We start from the raw sequence: 16461 nt of genomic DNA, 5'->3' as shown, positions 1-16461 counted from the left end.
GTTGAAAAATGTAAACACGTTGCATTGACGATAATGCAAAAAGTGCAAAGTCTTCAAAAGATGGAGACAATATTATGATTTATCTTTTCTGTCTTGAAATCCGCAAAATCCTAAAATCCACACAACCTCTGGTCCCAAGCTTTGAGGATTTCTGGACTTCTATTGTAGTAATTATTCAGGTGAAGAATTTTAAAAAGTATTGCAATAATAAGCAAACATAGCAATTATCAGCAGTTAATTGGTGTTTAAAATTAATTAATTATCACTGGCAGATATATGTAGTAATATAACAAGAAAAGAGTGCTTTAAAACTTTTCATGACCTTCTAAGAATGGCCTCTCAATTCGCAGTTTGGAAGTTGCTACTGTAGACGGAAAAGTATTTTATTTCTTAGCTTATTGAAGACAGTGCATATACTTTACATACTTTAGTGCATATACTTTTCTTAGCTTATTGAAGACAGTGCATTTACTTTTTTTTGTGTGCATACACTTGACAAGATTTTGTGTTCATTTGAATTTTCATTGATACATTTTTTGGTTAAATAATTGTTAAATATAACTTTCTCTTTCTGATGATATATACTTAAGTTATAATTATCATTGTTTAAAATCTTCAGAATTTTTGTGCTCCTGGAAGCTGTAATTGATTGCATTTTAAGCTTTATGTTCTTTTGTGAAAGAGAGAATATTGTTAAATATTAATGATTAATCACTTGCAGAATTTTGTTTTGTCTCCTAATGATAGTAAATCAGATGATGAAATCTGACGTATAAAATAAAATTGGTGTTACGTTAACAATATCTAGGAAAGATTATCAGACTTCTGTATTTCTCAAAGAAAAAAATAGGAAAAGAACAATGTTAACTATTTCTTTAAATGCATGTTGGTTTGAATGCAAAAGAATTTGTTGGTAAATTCCTGCATTGTTTGTGTGATAAAGTAGCAGTGCTTCTCTAAGGGTGGGTTTGAATGCAAAAGAATTTGTTGGCATATACCGGCAGTTGTTTATGCGGTTAACTGGTGTCACAGGACTATTTTGAATTTTTTTTTAAGATTCCCCCCCCCCCCACTTCCACCATTTCTTATTGAAGAGTTAGCCTGCCTGTGAATAATACTGTGTTGTTTCATTTGATGATTCATAAAATTTTTCTTGATCACCAAACATTTTCATATGGCTGACCAGTGACTAAATGGCTAAATTTGCAGAATAATTCATTTGTCTCATAACCTGTTCTTTCGGCCAAATGATATTTCTTGTTTTTCCTTGTGTGTAGCACAAATTTGTTTCCGCTGAAGTCGACCACAAAGGTTATATATGCAACATTCTTAGCAACATTTCATTTGCTAAGAATATACCGTATATACCCGCGTATAAGTCGAGATATTTTGGACAAAAAAAAAAGACTTCAAAGTGGGGGGTCGACTTGTACGCGGGGCCATAAAAAATTAAAAGAATCGGAAGTTCAAAAATTTCTTTATATAATGCAGTTGTTTTCTTCCCACACTCAAATTGGATGACTTATCAAATAAGTCACTTACTTGAAGTAATTTCATGACTTAAATTATGTGACGAACTAATCACAGAGTTTCATACTTCAACTAGAGTAAGTTTCGATTAAACCAAAGAATTTTCGGCCCCCGAACAACTGATCAATATCGAGCAATAAAAAAGTTTCGCCAACACGCCAAGAAAAGAGAAATGCAGATAGCTTTTATGTAGGTATAAGTCTTTATGATAGTTATTGTTCATTCATGAAATACTTTTGTTAACAGGCATACACGTCAAAATTTAAAAAAATAGCCCACGCAATAACTGAACAGTTTTGAATATTTCTTTTAACTTTTAAAAAGGGAAAATGCAGATAGATTTTATGTACGCGAATGGATATGTTGGGGACGCTTTTGCTATGTTCTATTCTACTATGAGTTCTATGAAATGTTTGGCGAATCTGACCATGAATCGGACGTTGAAGGATTTTGATTTTGTTTATTTACCAAGGTATTTTTTATCGTATATTTACTTTTCTTTCTCAGATGATTTTGAATAAATGTAGTACTTAAAAAAAAATTTTCGACGTTTCTCGATCGATTTCAGAAGTGGAGGATTGACTTATACGCGGGTTTATTATTTTCTACGAATTTTTCATGTCGAAGTGTGTGTGTGTGGGGGGGGGGTCAACTTATACACAGTATCGACTTAAAAAAAATTTTTTCGACGTTTCTCGATCGATTTCAGAAAAGGGGGATTGACTTATACGCAGTATCAACTTATACTGCGGTATTTTATACGGTATTTTATTTGCTTCTGTAAAGTATTTTATATTCATCAAAATGTTATGCATTAGTATTTATTATGAAGTCAAAAGTCTTTAATCCGGACTCGTCGGGACTTCGGCGATTCCGGATTATCGGTTTTTCCGGATTATAGATCATCAGTTTCAATCTGGTAAGATGGCATGCAGAAATTATAAAATGAAAAATATGAAACCGTAATTTATGAAACAAAGAGCAATTATGATCTAAAAGGTATCAAAATTTACAAAAAAAAAAAAAAAAAAGCTTTTTATTTATTTGTTTACTTTATTAAACATTTCTTTCAACGCACGCATTCGTAAAGCATACATTACACATAGTCGACATTAGAAAATTGCAACCAGAAAACTATTTGATATGTGTTCGTGATATTTATAATGATGAGGAATCATATCAAAGACGCTTTCAATCATATCAAAGACGGAGTACATTGAGATGAAATACTACATTTAGTAAGGAATTATAAGCCGAATAAAATAAAAACATCTGTCCTGAAGATAGGATAGTGCTGCCAGATCAACTTCTAGTTCATTGCGCACCGTGACGTCCCCCCCTCGCAGAGCAGCATGAAATTGATAAACATATTTTGGAATGATTAGAGAATCAAAGGATATGCCTTTATCCATTTTTTTGCAGCAATTCCCCTTTTTGTTTGATGGACATCGAAACATGCTTTCGTTTTATAGATCCTTTGGTAGCTCCAGAATCGGAAATTCTTTTTGAAATCGAAAGTTCAAGCTTACTTTTATAAAATTGCTCTAACAGTCTGCAAAAAATAATAAGCCGGATCCAATTAGAAGACTAAGGAACAACACAAGCTGCAACATTAACTGAAATAGATAATTAGATAATTTTAGCTTAGCTTATACCGTCCGTTATACATTAAACGCACATGCATAAACATATTATGCGCATGCGTAGACGCATATGCGCAGTATTATGCGAATGCATGAACGCAATATGCGTTGACGCATGTGCAGAAAGTTTGCAGCTTTGAGGTCCAGATTATAGATCATTCTGGATTATGGATGTCCGGATTAAAGACTTTTGATGGTATTTAATTTTTTTGATTCATAGTATTTTGTATCTGAATTTTTATTAATGCTTTAGGAAGTGTGTGTTTTTATCGTTAATGTAGCAAATGTTTCATAATTTCAACTCAAATTTGAACAATAAAATTAGCCGTAATAAGCTTGTAAAATGTTAGCTTTTTATAAGTCAATTTTATTTTTCACATGAAATGCAAAGTCTCTTTTTGGGAGGGTGCAGGAGAGACCATGCTTATATACATATCGTATATTGTGAATTAAGGCTTTGTTTGATAGGACAGAAAGTATTAAAGTATTCTTCAGAGTTCTGTAATAAATTATATTATGTGTGTAGTATATTATCTTTTCTTTTATGGATAATTTTTTATTAAAGCTTTTGAGTAAATTATGCGAGTAATTTGTTTTATTCACTTTGCAAGCTTTATATTTTTTATAACTGATATTTAAATCATACCAGTCTGAGAAAAATTGTATTTAAGTTGCAACTGCGTTTCTTTTATTGCTTAAATATTTTTAAAACTTATTTTATCTCCTTTTGCATCATTTAATTGATACATGGCTACAGGAGTGATTACCATTCATCATGGAAAACTGTGTAAGTGATATTTAGGAAATATAACAAATATACAGTGTGCCAGCACATTTTCCTTACACTTCTTATGAAAAGATTTTCAAACAGTTACTCTTTTTCACAGTGCAACTGTGCTCTCTGTTATTTCTGTTGCTGTCTTCCTTCATTTGCACAGTTTTTCACAGGCACTGAATTTTTTTATTTGATTTTTGCTACCTTAAGTCATAATAAATGTTCTACTAATCAAATTAGTGTGTGTTTGCTCCTAAAAAATAAATTACATGCTATGTGACAAAAATTTTGATATGAGTAGCAGATAGGGCTATTCTTGCCATCGTTTTTTGCAACTGTTAGGCTAAAGCTTTAGAGTGTATTGCGTATGATTAATTATTTGCCTTGTGATTTAATTTTTAACAATGCATGGTGTACTTAGAAATAAAAATGATTGATATGTGAACTCACTGCACTTGGATCATATGCTTGATCTTTTTTTTCCCCAATATCAAGATGCCAGTGAGTGATATTCATTAGTGCAAAAATGTTTTAACTTTTATAAATATATTTAATTTCCATAAACTTAACAGTAAATACAAATAATCAAGGACTCGAAAAATAGGCTTTACAAGGTTTTGTAAGCACAGTTTTCCATTAATGCATTCAGTGAGTTGAATTAATATTTTGTCTCAAATAAATGCTTTAATAAAACTTTATAAGTTTCATAAGAAGCAATCATTTTAAATGATTAACATTCTTGAAAAACTGGCTTAAAATTAATCTTTGGGTAACATTATTAGCTAAGAGCTGAATGAGGTGACTCTGTCTGGCTTCTCTAGTTTTCATAGTAGGTCAATAATTAACATAAAATGTTTTGTTGGAAAGCTGAAGAAGCATTCTGTCAAACTAAAGAATATAGAAATGTTAATTTTATGTCTGTTAATTTCAAACTATTATTAATGAAATTATCAGCTTTACTTTTCTTTTTAAAGGCATTTGTAATTATTGAGGCACAAGCAGTAAAAGTAATGGGGAAATTCAAATGAATGAATGGCTATAAATTTGAGTGAGACTAAACTGTGAGTACAATAACCAATATCTATTGAGAGAAAAGCACATTTGCAACAATAGAACAGTAGGTCTAATATATTCTTTTGTTGTTTTATTCTTTTTTTGTTTAACATTTGATACATATTATATATGTAATTTTTTTGGGGGGGGGGGAAGTTTGAACTTGTCGTAATGCAAACATGACTTGTATTTCCATTGCTTAACACAATGTGTAGATATACACTGAATTTGACTTGTTCCCCACTTTTTTTTACCTAATATATAAGGGGCATTCAGATGAAAGTGGGATTGTTGTAATAACTCCGCCATTTGAAGAGAAAGATAACTGCACATGCACCTGTAGAGGGCACAAAGTTCTGGGATTGCATGTGATGTTGTTAGATCTCGCCAGATGCATGTGCGATAGCATTGGAGCACATTAAAAGGCATTGTTCGCATCATGGAAATGTGCAATTTTTAACAGCGGGAATTACGAGTGCTTCTGAAATTTTCATCGAAAGCAAACTGTGTATGAAATGCAGATTGGTATTCCGATGGTATACAGATTTTGGTAGTGGAAGAAGCAGTACTGACAACAGGCCATAACCTGACCAAGTGCATGTGGTGATTACCCAAGAAGCAGTTGCAGATGTGGACCGTCTCGTGAAAATGAATCGGCGAATCACCACTTGAGAAATAATGTATGAATTGTCTTTGAGCATAGTAAGTGCACACAATACTGCGTGAAAGGTTGTGATACCACAAGGTATGTGCACAGTGGTTGCCAAAACATTTGACAGAGGAGCAGAAGATTCATTGCATGTCTGTTTCCATAAAATACCTTATGCGGTACCACAAAATGGGGAACCAATTCCTCTCAAGTATTATTGCCACTGATGAAACATGATGCCATCACTTTGATCCAGCCACCAAAAGCATGAGCATGGAATGGCAACACTTTTCATCCCCATGCCCAAAAAAGCCTCACACATCCACTAGAGCTGGTAATTCATGCTAATATCCTTCTTTGACCTGAATGGCCCACTACTGTTGGAGTGGCTACCTATGGGCATGTACTGTCACTGCTGCCACATACTGTGCTACATTGCAGAAACAGAGACAGAATATCAAGAAACCGCTGATGTGGCATGCTGTCACTCAGGGTTATCCTCTTGCATGATAATGCTTGTCCTCATGTGGCTGTGGCATGCCAAACATTTTTACAGTAATTCCGCTGGGAGGTTCTTTAACACCCTCCTTACAGCCCGGACCTCTTGCCATGTGACTACATCTTCGGTACACTCAAGAAGTCTCTGATGGGATGTCGATTTGCCAATGATAATGATGTCGAAGCTGCCGTTGAAAAATTGGCTCCACAACCAACCCCGGAGCTTCTTCACCCAGGTATCCATCTTGTCATTGACTGCTGGGACACTTGTTTCAACTTACAAGGTGTCTAGCCTGTCTGTTATGTCTGTATTTCATCTTTCTTTTGTATACTAATTTATATTAATATCATTAAACCATTTCTGAAACTGACTGTAGTATCACTTTCATTTGAACGACCCATATACGTACTAGGAGGCTTACTCATGCTTTTTATGTCATGCTTGATATACATGTATATATGGGATGTTTCCATAGTTCTAGGAATTGAACTGCAATTCAGTTTGTAGAATTTATAGGCAATAATATCGGTCAGAGACATGTCTTGACATGTTTATGCCAATGTCCCATGGTAGTCTGATTCAGTTATTTAACTGATATAGGCACATTTTTTTTTAACACTGTTTTTGCAACCATGGAAGATGCAAAGAGCAATAATTTTTTGTTGAAAGTGGGTCTAAAAGCTTCAGAAATTGTTCAGTATTTGTTTCCACGTTTTAAAAAAACCTTTATGAGGTGTTTGCTTTGAAAGTTTAAGTATGCCATAAGAAGAGAGAGAGGAGACACTGAAAAAGTTCTATGAGACTAAAAAAAATTAATTTTTTACTGGCTAAGTATATTAAATTAAATGTGGAGTATGTTAAAAGTTTAAGTATGCTATAAGGAGAGAGAGAGAGAGGAGACACTGAAAAAGTTCAATGAGACAGCTTAAAATTTTTTTTACTGGCTAAGTATATTAAATTAAATATGGAATATGCTGAAAAACTGCATTGTAATACTGATGGGAGGAACTGTGCCTGAAGTCTTAGAACTTAAGAAACATCATTCATACATATCATATATCTGACTCAAGTTTCATATGCTTGAGAGATAAAATATATTAGAATCGTGACGTACCTGTTCTTTAACATGACTTGGAATTGAACATTAATGGCCCACTACTGTTGGAGTGGCTACCTATTTGCATGTACTGTTGCCGCTGCCACATACTGTGCTACATTGCAGAAATAGACTTGTTATTAGTCTATTGTTAGACCAGGAACTTATCCTATTAGTATCAAAGTGATATCTCATTTGCCTTAATAATCACTTAAATATGACAAAATTGTATCTTTTTATTTGACTCTTGAAAATTTTAATTGTAGACATTTTTGTTTTTATATGAAATTATTATGTCACACATAATTTTCTGTATTATGTATCTTTCTGCATATTATCTTTTATGTTTCTTTTGTAAAACATTTTAAACAGTACCAATGCAGTTTTTTCTTAAATATTATTATAAACTCTTGTAACACAAAAAAGAATTTTTGAGCATAAACCCCAGACATAAGTAGAGAGATAGAACAGCAAAATAAATGCTTATCTACTCTTTCTGCTGACTTATTGTATTAAGAGTTATTTTCTAAATTGATACTGCGAATAACATTAAAGGTAGAATTGGTTACACACAGTCATATACATACATATAATGTTTGTTCTGAATAGATTATGAAACTACTTCATGGAAAATTTTGACATTAAAGTGTCTTAAATGGAGTCTTTTTGTGTTATTACATTGTAAGAACCATGCATTTATTATCCAAACTTGACAAGTGTTGCCACTGCATGAAACATAAAATCTTTAGTTTAACCTCCATGCAGCCTTGCACAAAGTGTAGCTGTTTGGCAGAGCACAAGTTCTTTAATTATCCTGTAATTTAAAAAAAGGAAAGCAATTTTACAGCAGGAAATTTCTTAATAATTTAAATCTCTTTTTTTATTCTTTTATAATCTGACTGATGTAGCCTATCAGCTGCTAGGAGGTAAAACTACTGAACGTTGGTAATTTGTGTGAGTGGGCTGGCTGCATAAGTTTTTGTGAATTTCCATGTGAAAGGCAGCCCAATTTTCTTTAGAAAGTTCTTCATATGGAATCTCTTCCTCTGGGCAGATAATGCCTGGGGGCTAAGTATTCCAATACTAGTCAGTAATCTAAATATTCAAATCCAATCTAATTCATATAATTTAAAATAGTTAATTTATAATAAATATGATTCATAATTTTTATGAAAATTTGCAAAAATATTGAAGTTAATCAACACATTTAATGCATCATATATAATATATACTTTGGAACAATGTCCTTTGCTTTTTAAAATTTCTTTTACATTAGACTATCATTGCTTGCACCTTGTTACTTTTGCTTTGTTTAGCTGCTTATATTCATGTAAATTAAAATATGATGTATACTTTTTGTTCCTTCTGCTTGTAGTAAGAAATGTTGGATTATTATAATATTAATAATAATCTAATTTAAAATCCAGTATATTATAAAAAATACACTATATGAATAGACAGTAGCTGAAAATATAAGGAAAATAAATATTATATAATTAACATTATGAAAAATATCAAAATACAGAAAAAAATTGTAAATTTTTTTGTTTGGTTATAAATTTTTATTTAATCAGTAGATTTTCTTTATCATTAGATCATACTGTCATTTATAATTAGATTTCATCAACATTGTTTTCTTAGCTCTGTTATGTGCTGTACTGATCTTTTATACTTCATTTTTCCTTTTTATATCGTTATTCAGAAAAATGTTTTAAGTTGTAGTCTTGATGTTGACTTTCGAGTTAGGTTTCATCTCAAATAAAATTCTTGAAGATGTAAAAAGCAGGTTTGATAAATTAGGTTTAAATGTTTAAGATGTGCTATGTTGTTGAAAGTAGAATTTTTGCAGCATATGAGGAAATTTGTAGGCTCATTTCAATAGCATAATTTGATATAGATCACACTATAAATGAAAAATGTAATGAGCTATTTATTTTTGTTAAAAAACTATTGAAATTCTGGATTATTTCTTATTTGTAATTGTAATTTTTGTATATGCATTTAAGCATGCTTTAAAGTATCATTTCAAATACATTCTACTATTTCTATTTAAAAATTTATTAAATGCTATTTTAATGTTCCAGCAAGATTAGATATTTATCATGTCTTAACTTTTTTCACCTTTTCTAAATTAACAAAAAGATATGTTCTATATAGATAGATATAAGTGTACTTGTTCTTTAATTAAGTTTACTATCTGACAAGTTATTGATCTTTCAATTTTTGATATTTCAGGTTTCATGCCTATGCCAAATGTTGCCACAACATACCCTCCGTATCCTCCTGTTCCAGGTGGTGGGCCTGTTCCATACCCTGCTGTGTCAACAGCATACCCTCCTTACTCTGGTTAGTTCAAATTGCAGTGAGAGTAGGCCTGTTTCTGAATATCATGCTTGTGTTTAAATTTAAATCACTTGAATTGGTATTATTTTTATTTTCTGAACATAGATTCTTTGCATTAATTATTTCAAGTATGTTTTGTTTTGACTACTGTCATTTGATAGTGGATATGAATGCTCTCAAATTTTAAAATTTTAACTCGTATCTTATAATTCTTTAATTTTAAGATGCCCTTTTTTCCTGATAAACATCTCTTAAAGTGAGATACGTTTTAAAATCAAGGGCTATTAGACTTGCTGTAACTTTTCCATTTTAATCATGTCACACAACTATTTGTTTTCTTGTTTTTTCAAGAAATATTGCTGCACGAATTCTCTGTATGGTTTACAAAACAATGTGTTATATACTACCCAACATAGAAAATGCAGCATAAAGAAGGAGTGGCCAGAAAGTGATGAAATTCGGATATCAGAGAGAGACAGCAACAAACAATAAGTAATCTTTATTTCAAAATGTTATGCATAATGCAGAGCGAAAACAGTGTTCAGCTCTTTAGGTTGTAGGACCGACCACCTTGGACGTTGTTACATGAAGCAACTCGTCTAGGTACAGAGTCAGTGAGACTACGGATGTTGTCTTGAGGAATGGCTCTTCAATTCCTATCAACTATTTGCCACAATTCATCTTCTGAACATGTCAATGGCAGGATCAGCAAATGGCATCCAATCACATCTCAAATATGTTCAATTGGTGAGAGATCAGGAGAGAACGGTGGCCAGGGAAGCATCGGTACACCTTGCAGAGCATGTTGGCTGATGCGAGCAATGTGTGATCGGGTATTATCCTGCTGATAAAGTTCATTGGGCACTCTCTGAAGGTAGGGAAGTGTCACCGCTATAGCACATCATACACATATTTTTGGGCAATCATAGTGCCCTGAATACAAAGTAGAGGTGACCTGGAACCGTGCACAGTTGTGCCCTAAACCATGATGCTGTTTTGTCGCGCAGTGGGCATTCCACAATTGCTGCTGGATTGGACCTGTCTCCACATCAATGCCCCACTCGTATGTGACAACTATCATTGGAGAAACAGAAGCGTGTCTCATCTGAGGACAAGGCCCTGTGCCATTCCGTCACCCATATCTCTCGAGCCCGGTACCATTACAGATGTTGCTGCCTGTGGTCAATGGCAGTCTTCTTAATGGATGACATGAGTGCAGGCTACTATCCATCAATCAACAACAAATGGTTTTGTTTGATATGGAAATACCAGGGTGTCTTGAACATGCTGCAGAATGAATGTAGAAGTGGCTTGCGCATGCACCACCAATTGTCAACGGATGCATCGATCCATGGCTACACTCTGGCTACACTGGCACCCCTCAAACTGGCCACATTTCCTTGTTCCAACAATCATCGCCACAGTTCCAACCATCACTGTGAATGTGTCGAGGTGTGTGTCAGCTGAGATTTGCCATACGGACCAACCTGCCCTTCTCAGTCCGATAACCATGCTCCTCATAAAATCGCCTGTCTGCTGGAACTACCTCTGTTGACAATGATTTGGTATTCACTATTATTACACACATTCTCTGAGACAAGAACAAATTTTCTATGATGATTTCCCTAGCAGAAATAACATCACAAAAATTTAACATTTGGCAGATTCTTTCCCGTATATCTTCTTCATGCACTGGAAAGCTGCACTTTACTTAACTCGATGATGTGCATTTTCTGAACACAGATTCCCTGAATTCCCTGCATTTTCTGAAAACTTAAATTTGCATAATTTTTGGGCCACTCCTTCTTGGTGTTGCATTTTCAATGTCATGTAGTGTATAATATAGAAGGTAAAGGTGACTTAAAAGAACCTAAATTGACTTTAAATGCAAAGTGGGGTCTGATATTAAGGTGTAAATATTAAAAGGCAATAAAGAGGTGTGTTCTGTTTTGATTTGGAAGATTCATGCATTATCATAAAGAAGTCTGGAATATTTGTTTCCATGGCAACACCACAAATGCAATAATGTGATCAGTTTCTTTGGTTTTAATCAGGTTCACGGGCAGTAGGTTACGTATCGTGATAATACCAATAAATGCTCATCTAATATTACAATATTATTATCTAATAATTTCATAAACTTGCCAATACATTTAAATGCAATTTAGTCATACATTAAAATTCAAAATATTTAATTAATTTAGATGCTTTCATTCAGTGTGATATTTTGTTTAAACTGCCCCTTAGATTGGATTTATTCCAATTAATCCACCAAAATTATTATTAATTTACATTTTGTATTCTTTAACAAAGAATATACTCTGACAACATGCAGATCTTATTCTGATTTTGCAGTTTTCAGTGACAGTAGGTTAGAAATTCAGAAAAATCAAAATAATTTTATTTGATGTAATGAAAAAAATCTTACAAACCCTGATAAGCAAAGTTAAGAAGGGAAAAGTTTGTTTTCCATTTGAATGTCCATATCGATCTTTTAAAGGAAGAAGAAGTGGAAAATTCTATGTTTATTTTAGACTATTTTGATTTATTTACCAATAAATTTAAACAAGGATAAATTATTAGTGAATGCCATTTCAGAATATTCATTTAATCAGTCTATGTGTAATATGCAAAGATAAAGTTTAGTCTTATTTTTTTATTATTATTTATCAAAACTGCAAAATACTATTACTTATTTCTTTGCAACAAAACTCAGTTTATATTAACTGTTAATTGCAACTTTTGCATAGTGTATGTTCTATTTAATGTTATTTATGTGTATGATAGTTTTATGAGCAAGAATTGTATGTTAATTGAATGAAAACACTATACAGTCAAAAGTCGTTAATTCACACACCCATAATCCGGACCTCAAAGCTAAAAACTTTCTGCGCATGCACCGCGTTGACACCTGCGGATAGGCGATTACGCGTGCGCGTAAGACCTTTTACGTCTGCGCATATGCATGTGCGCAAGTGCAGAATACGTTTTCGCGTGCGTGTTTTATGTATAACGGACGGAATAAGCTAAAATTATCTAATTATCTATTTCAGTTAATGTTGATGATTGTGTTGTTCCTTAATTTTCGAATTGGATCCGGCTTATTATTTTTTGCAGACTGTAAGAGCAATACTATAAAAGTAAACTTGAACTTTCGATTATATCAAATAGAATTTTCGATGCTGGAGCTCCCAAACGATCTACAAAATGAAAGTATGTTTCGATGTCCATCAAACAAAAAGTGGAATTGCTGCAAAAAATGGATAAAGACATGAAGAAGGTGACAGAGAGGTTAGTGAAAACGAAAAAATTTCGATTGACAAGTTAGTCGGTATTCTCGGCACAGCAATTACTTAACTTGAAAAGCGGAACTTTGTAACTGAACAAGAAATTATGTCTGTTTATAGAATTAAAGAGAAAGTATTATAACATAAAACGAAGCAACTTAAACAACTTACATTGAAAGAAATGTTTAATAAAGTAAACAAATAAATATTAAGCTTTTTTTTTTGTAAATTTTGATACCTTTTAGATCATAATTGTTCTTTATTTCATAAATTACGGTTTCATATTTTTAATTTTAGAATTTCTGCATGCCATCTTACAAGATTTAAACTGATGATCTATAATCCGGAAAAATCGATAATCCGGAATCGCCGAAGTCCCGACGAGTCCAGGTTAACGACTTTTGACTGTATAAGACAAATTTTATAATCTCTGTTTAACTGCAGTAATTTGTTGAAACTTGTTTTCCAATAGTAATATAATCTAAGAATAACCTAAAATTCTTGTAGGTGGCTATCCTGCAGCCTCTGGCTTCAGTTATGGTAGTTTTAATGCTGCCACTGGAGGTATGCCATCAACAAACAGTTATCCTGCTAACTCTGCCACCCCTCCTTATCCAGCAACAACTGCATCCAGTATCACTCAGCAAAGGGGAATGGGTACAATTACTGAAGAGCATATTCATGCTTCTCTTTTATCAGCTGTTGAAGATAAGCTGAAGAAACGCTTGCGGGAAGTTTTAGCTCAATCCCAGGTATATTACTGTAATGATTATTATTTTTATGTTTTGAATAGCTATTAATTGTGAAAGCACATTAATGACAATTTACTGTAAGAATATCAGTATTTGATGTTTTTCCTATTAGAAAATGGGCTATATCAGTTTCAGCAAGTTGAGAAGAATTTTATCATAATGCTGTATTATAAAAATCTTTAGCTATTTTGTTGGCCCAGGTGTAAGATCTCATGTTTTCCTTAAAACACTATTCTAAAACATAAATCCATATTATATGTGCAGCCTAACTCTTTTTAAGGGGTCTGTTAAGATGATATGTCACCTGGCTGTTAATTTTTGTATTAAAGGAATCATATTTGTTAATTTTACTATGAGGTAATTTTTATATTAAAGGAATCATATTTGTTAATTTTACTATGAGGTAATTTTTATATTAAAGGAATCATATTTGTTTAATTTTACTATGAGGTATAATATTTTGATCATTTAGCTACCATTTTTTGTAGAACAGTGGTCAACAAACTCATTAGTCAACAGAGCCAATTATCAGCAGTTCAACTATTGATATCTCTTTTAAGAGGCACATTTTTTAAACTTAAATTATATAGGAATTGTATCATTTTGAACTTCTGGAATTTTTCGAAAGAAAGTCTCAGCCAGTTTGGCCATATACTGATAAATTTCAAGAGTTTTGAATTTGTAGTGCATGAACAAGTTCCTAATGAACCACCAGCAGTTCACCACTTCCCAAAGTATTTTATTTTGAGCAGTTTGGAGCTTCTTCATAGAACTTTTACAGGCATAAGTCAGAATGGTCTTGTAAATGAGTGTCTTGTTTTCAGTAGAAAGAACACTGTTTCGAGCTATTAGAGGAGCAAGTATAAGTTTATGCAATTGGAGCTTGGCAAGAATTTGTGCGGTGTGTGGGGACCAAGAGAGCCAGTAGTCAAGAATAACACCTAAATATTGGGCCTGCTTAGTAGTCAGTCATAAAATGAGTGTGTCGCATCGAGGCAGGGACACATTCAAACACAGATGTCAGTGTTATTCTTTTAGGTACAGTGGTACTGAAATCAGTACAATGGTACATTAATCAATCCATCAATAAAAATTTTACTCGAATCAGTACGATGGCAATTTTAACTTGATATACCAAATAATGTAAAAATGAGAAATTTTGTGTCAAAATATCTGGTTTTGAAGCTTTAGACGTTTCCAATTTGATTTTTTTTTTTTTAAATTTAATATCATATGCAACCCCAGCATCGTTTATGTATTTTATGTTGCCTAAATTCAGTTGCTAGGAAAATTTTTGTATCAGACACTGGAAAAAGCTTCAAATTTGACAGGTCTAGAAGCTAAAAATCCTGATATTTTGAAACTAAATTTCATTTTTACGTTATTTGGTTTCTCATTCAAGTTAAAATGCCAGCGAATGGTATATTAGAATTTCATTAGTTAAAATTTGGCATATGATAGTTACTACAACAGCACAATTTGATGTATAATTAATACAGTCAAAATGCCGAAATCGCTACAAAAAAAATTCTTTAGAATAATATTCGCAGATATATTTTCTGTTGTTTTCATGCTTGTGTAAAATTTGATAGCCTTTGTGTTGTATTTTTAAGATTTTCTTGCTTTTACGTGTGCAAACACTCATGACTATTTTGTGAAAGAGCCACAATTTGCCGACCACTGTTGTAGAACATCGTAATATACATATCATGTACATGAGGTTATCTTATTATATAAATGCATTCCTCGCCTTCTAAAACACTTACAAAAGTTCTGGGTCCTATTATATGTAAGTCTATCTTACATTGAAATCAGTATGCTGTCGTAAATCCTGATGGTATTACTTCCTTTTATCAGCACTATTACTCTAGTAGTATTTTAAAACACTGCAAGGTTTGGGATCTTTATTATTTTAAATTTTATGCTTTTGAAGCCGAAATTTTAAATTCTGAAACTTATCTCAAATCTGTTTTAGATTTGTATAAGCATCAAAATTTTTTGTTATAGTTTCGTCATCAGGACTGTATGAAACTGCGGTCAAAATATATGTGCAAAAAACACCAAATCTAGCAAATGTGCCCATTTAATCACAAATTGTGCATAAATGTAGATTTCTTTAAGTATGTGTGAATTTAGCTGTACTTAAATTTAGATTGTTCTAGATTTTTAAGCTGCCATTGAAATATTGGTTTAAGCTTTTTAGTAATGCTATGAATCTTAACAATTTGTTTATACCCAAGGATTAAAAGTATTCTAGAAAAATTTTTCAAAGAAAAGGCATCCTTCATGATTGAAAATTATGCTTAACTCCTTAACTGCCACGGGCATATATATACGCCCTTCCAAACTACTATCATTTGCTTTGCGCTGCTACCCATAAAATTATTCACGAAGCTTTGGAATGCAACACCACAATGACCTTGACAAAGTATGCGAAGGAGGATACTATTTCAGAGAAATTGGAGAGAGGGGTGTGTCTAAAGTGATGAAAGTAATGACTGCACAGTATTGGCTGGTGTTTGAGTAAAACATATTCTGTGTCTTCCGTTTTTGTTTACTTTTTGTAGTAGGTTCCATAATAAAGAAAGATATAACGGATGTTTGAAACCCATTTATCTTTTTTGAATTATTTTTTTATGAACTTTTCGTGCTTCATACTGTTACTGAAACTAACCGTTTTGTAGACGAGTATATGAACCAACACCTTGCAAACGAAAAATCAAGAACAAAACTGTGGCATTCAACCAGTTCAGAAGAAATGTGTGTTTTTTTAGCATACTGATTTCACAAGGTATAACACTGAAACCTGCTATTACACTTTACTGGTCTAAAAC

At 32.6% G+C, this 16461-nt stretch overlaps 1 protein-coding gene across 2 annotated transcripts in view; it reads left to right on the top strand.

The window, feature by feature from the left end:
* Nucleotides 1–16461, top strand: part of TSG101 (tumor susceptibility gene 101) — a 53553-nt gene that overhangs the window by 21953 nt on the left and 15139 nt on the right. For both annotated transcript variants that reach the window (XM_035366877.2, XM_035366878.2), the window contains exons 7-8: nucleotides 9481–9591; nucleotides 13383–13627. In XM_035366877.2, the coding sequence (XP_035222768.1) occupies nucleotides 9481–9591; nucleotides 13383–13627 (356 nt within the window). The remainder of the gene's footprint in view (nucleotides 1–9480; nucleotides 9592–13382; nucleotides 13628–16461) is intronic.

This window comes from Stegodyphus dumicola, chromosome 1 (assembly GCF_044657685.1).
Source record: "Stegodyphus dumicola isolate Sdum_Otavi_A_Nest chromosome 1, ASM4465768v1".
In the NCBI taxonomy this organism is placed as follows: Eukaryota; Metazoa; Arthropoda; class Arachnida; order Araneae; family Eresidae; genus Stegodyphus; species Stegodyphus dumicola.
Note: the sequence above shows the minus strand (reverse complement) of the source record. Positions and strands in the feature narration are given on the sequence as shown.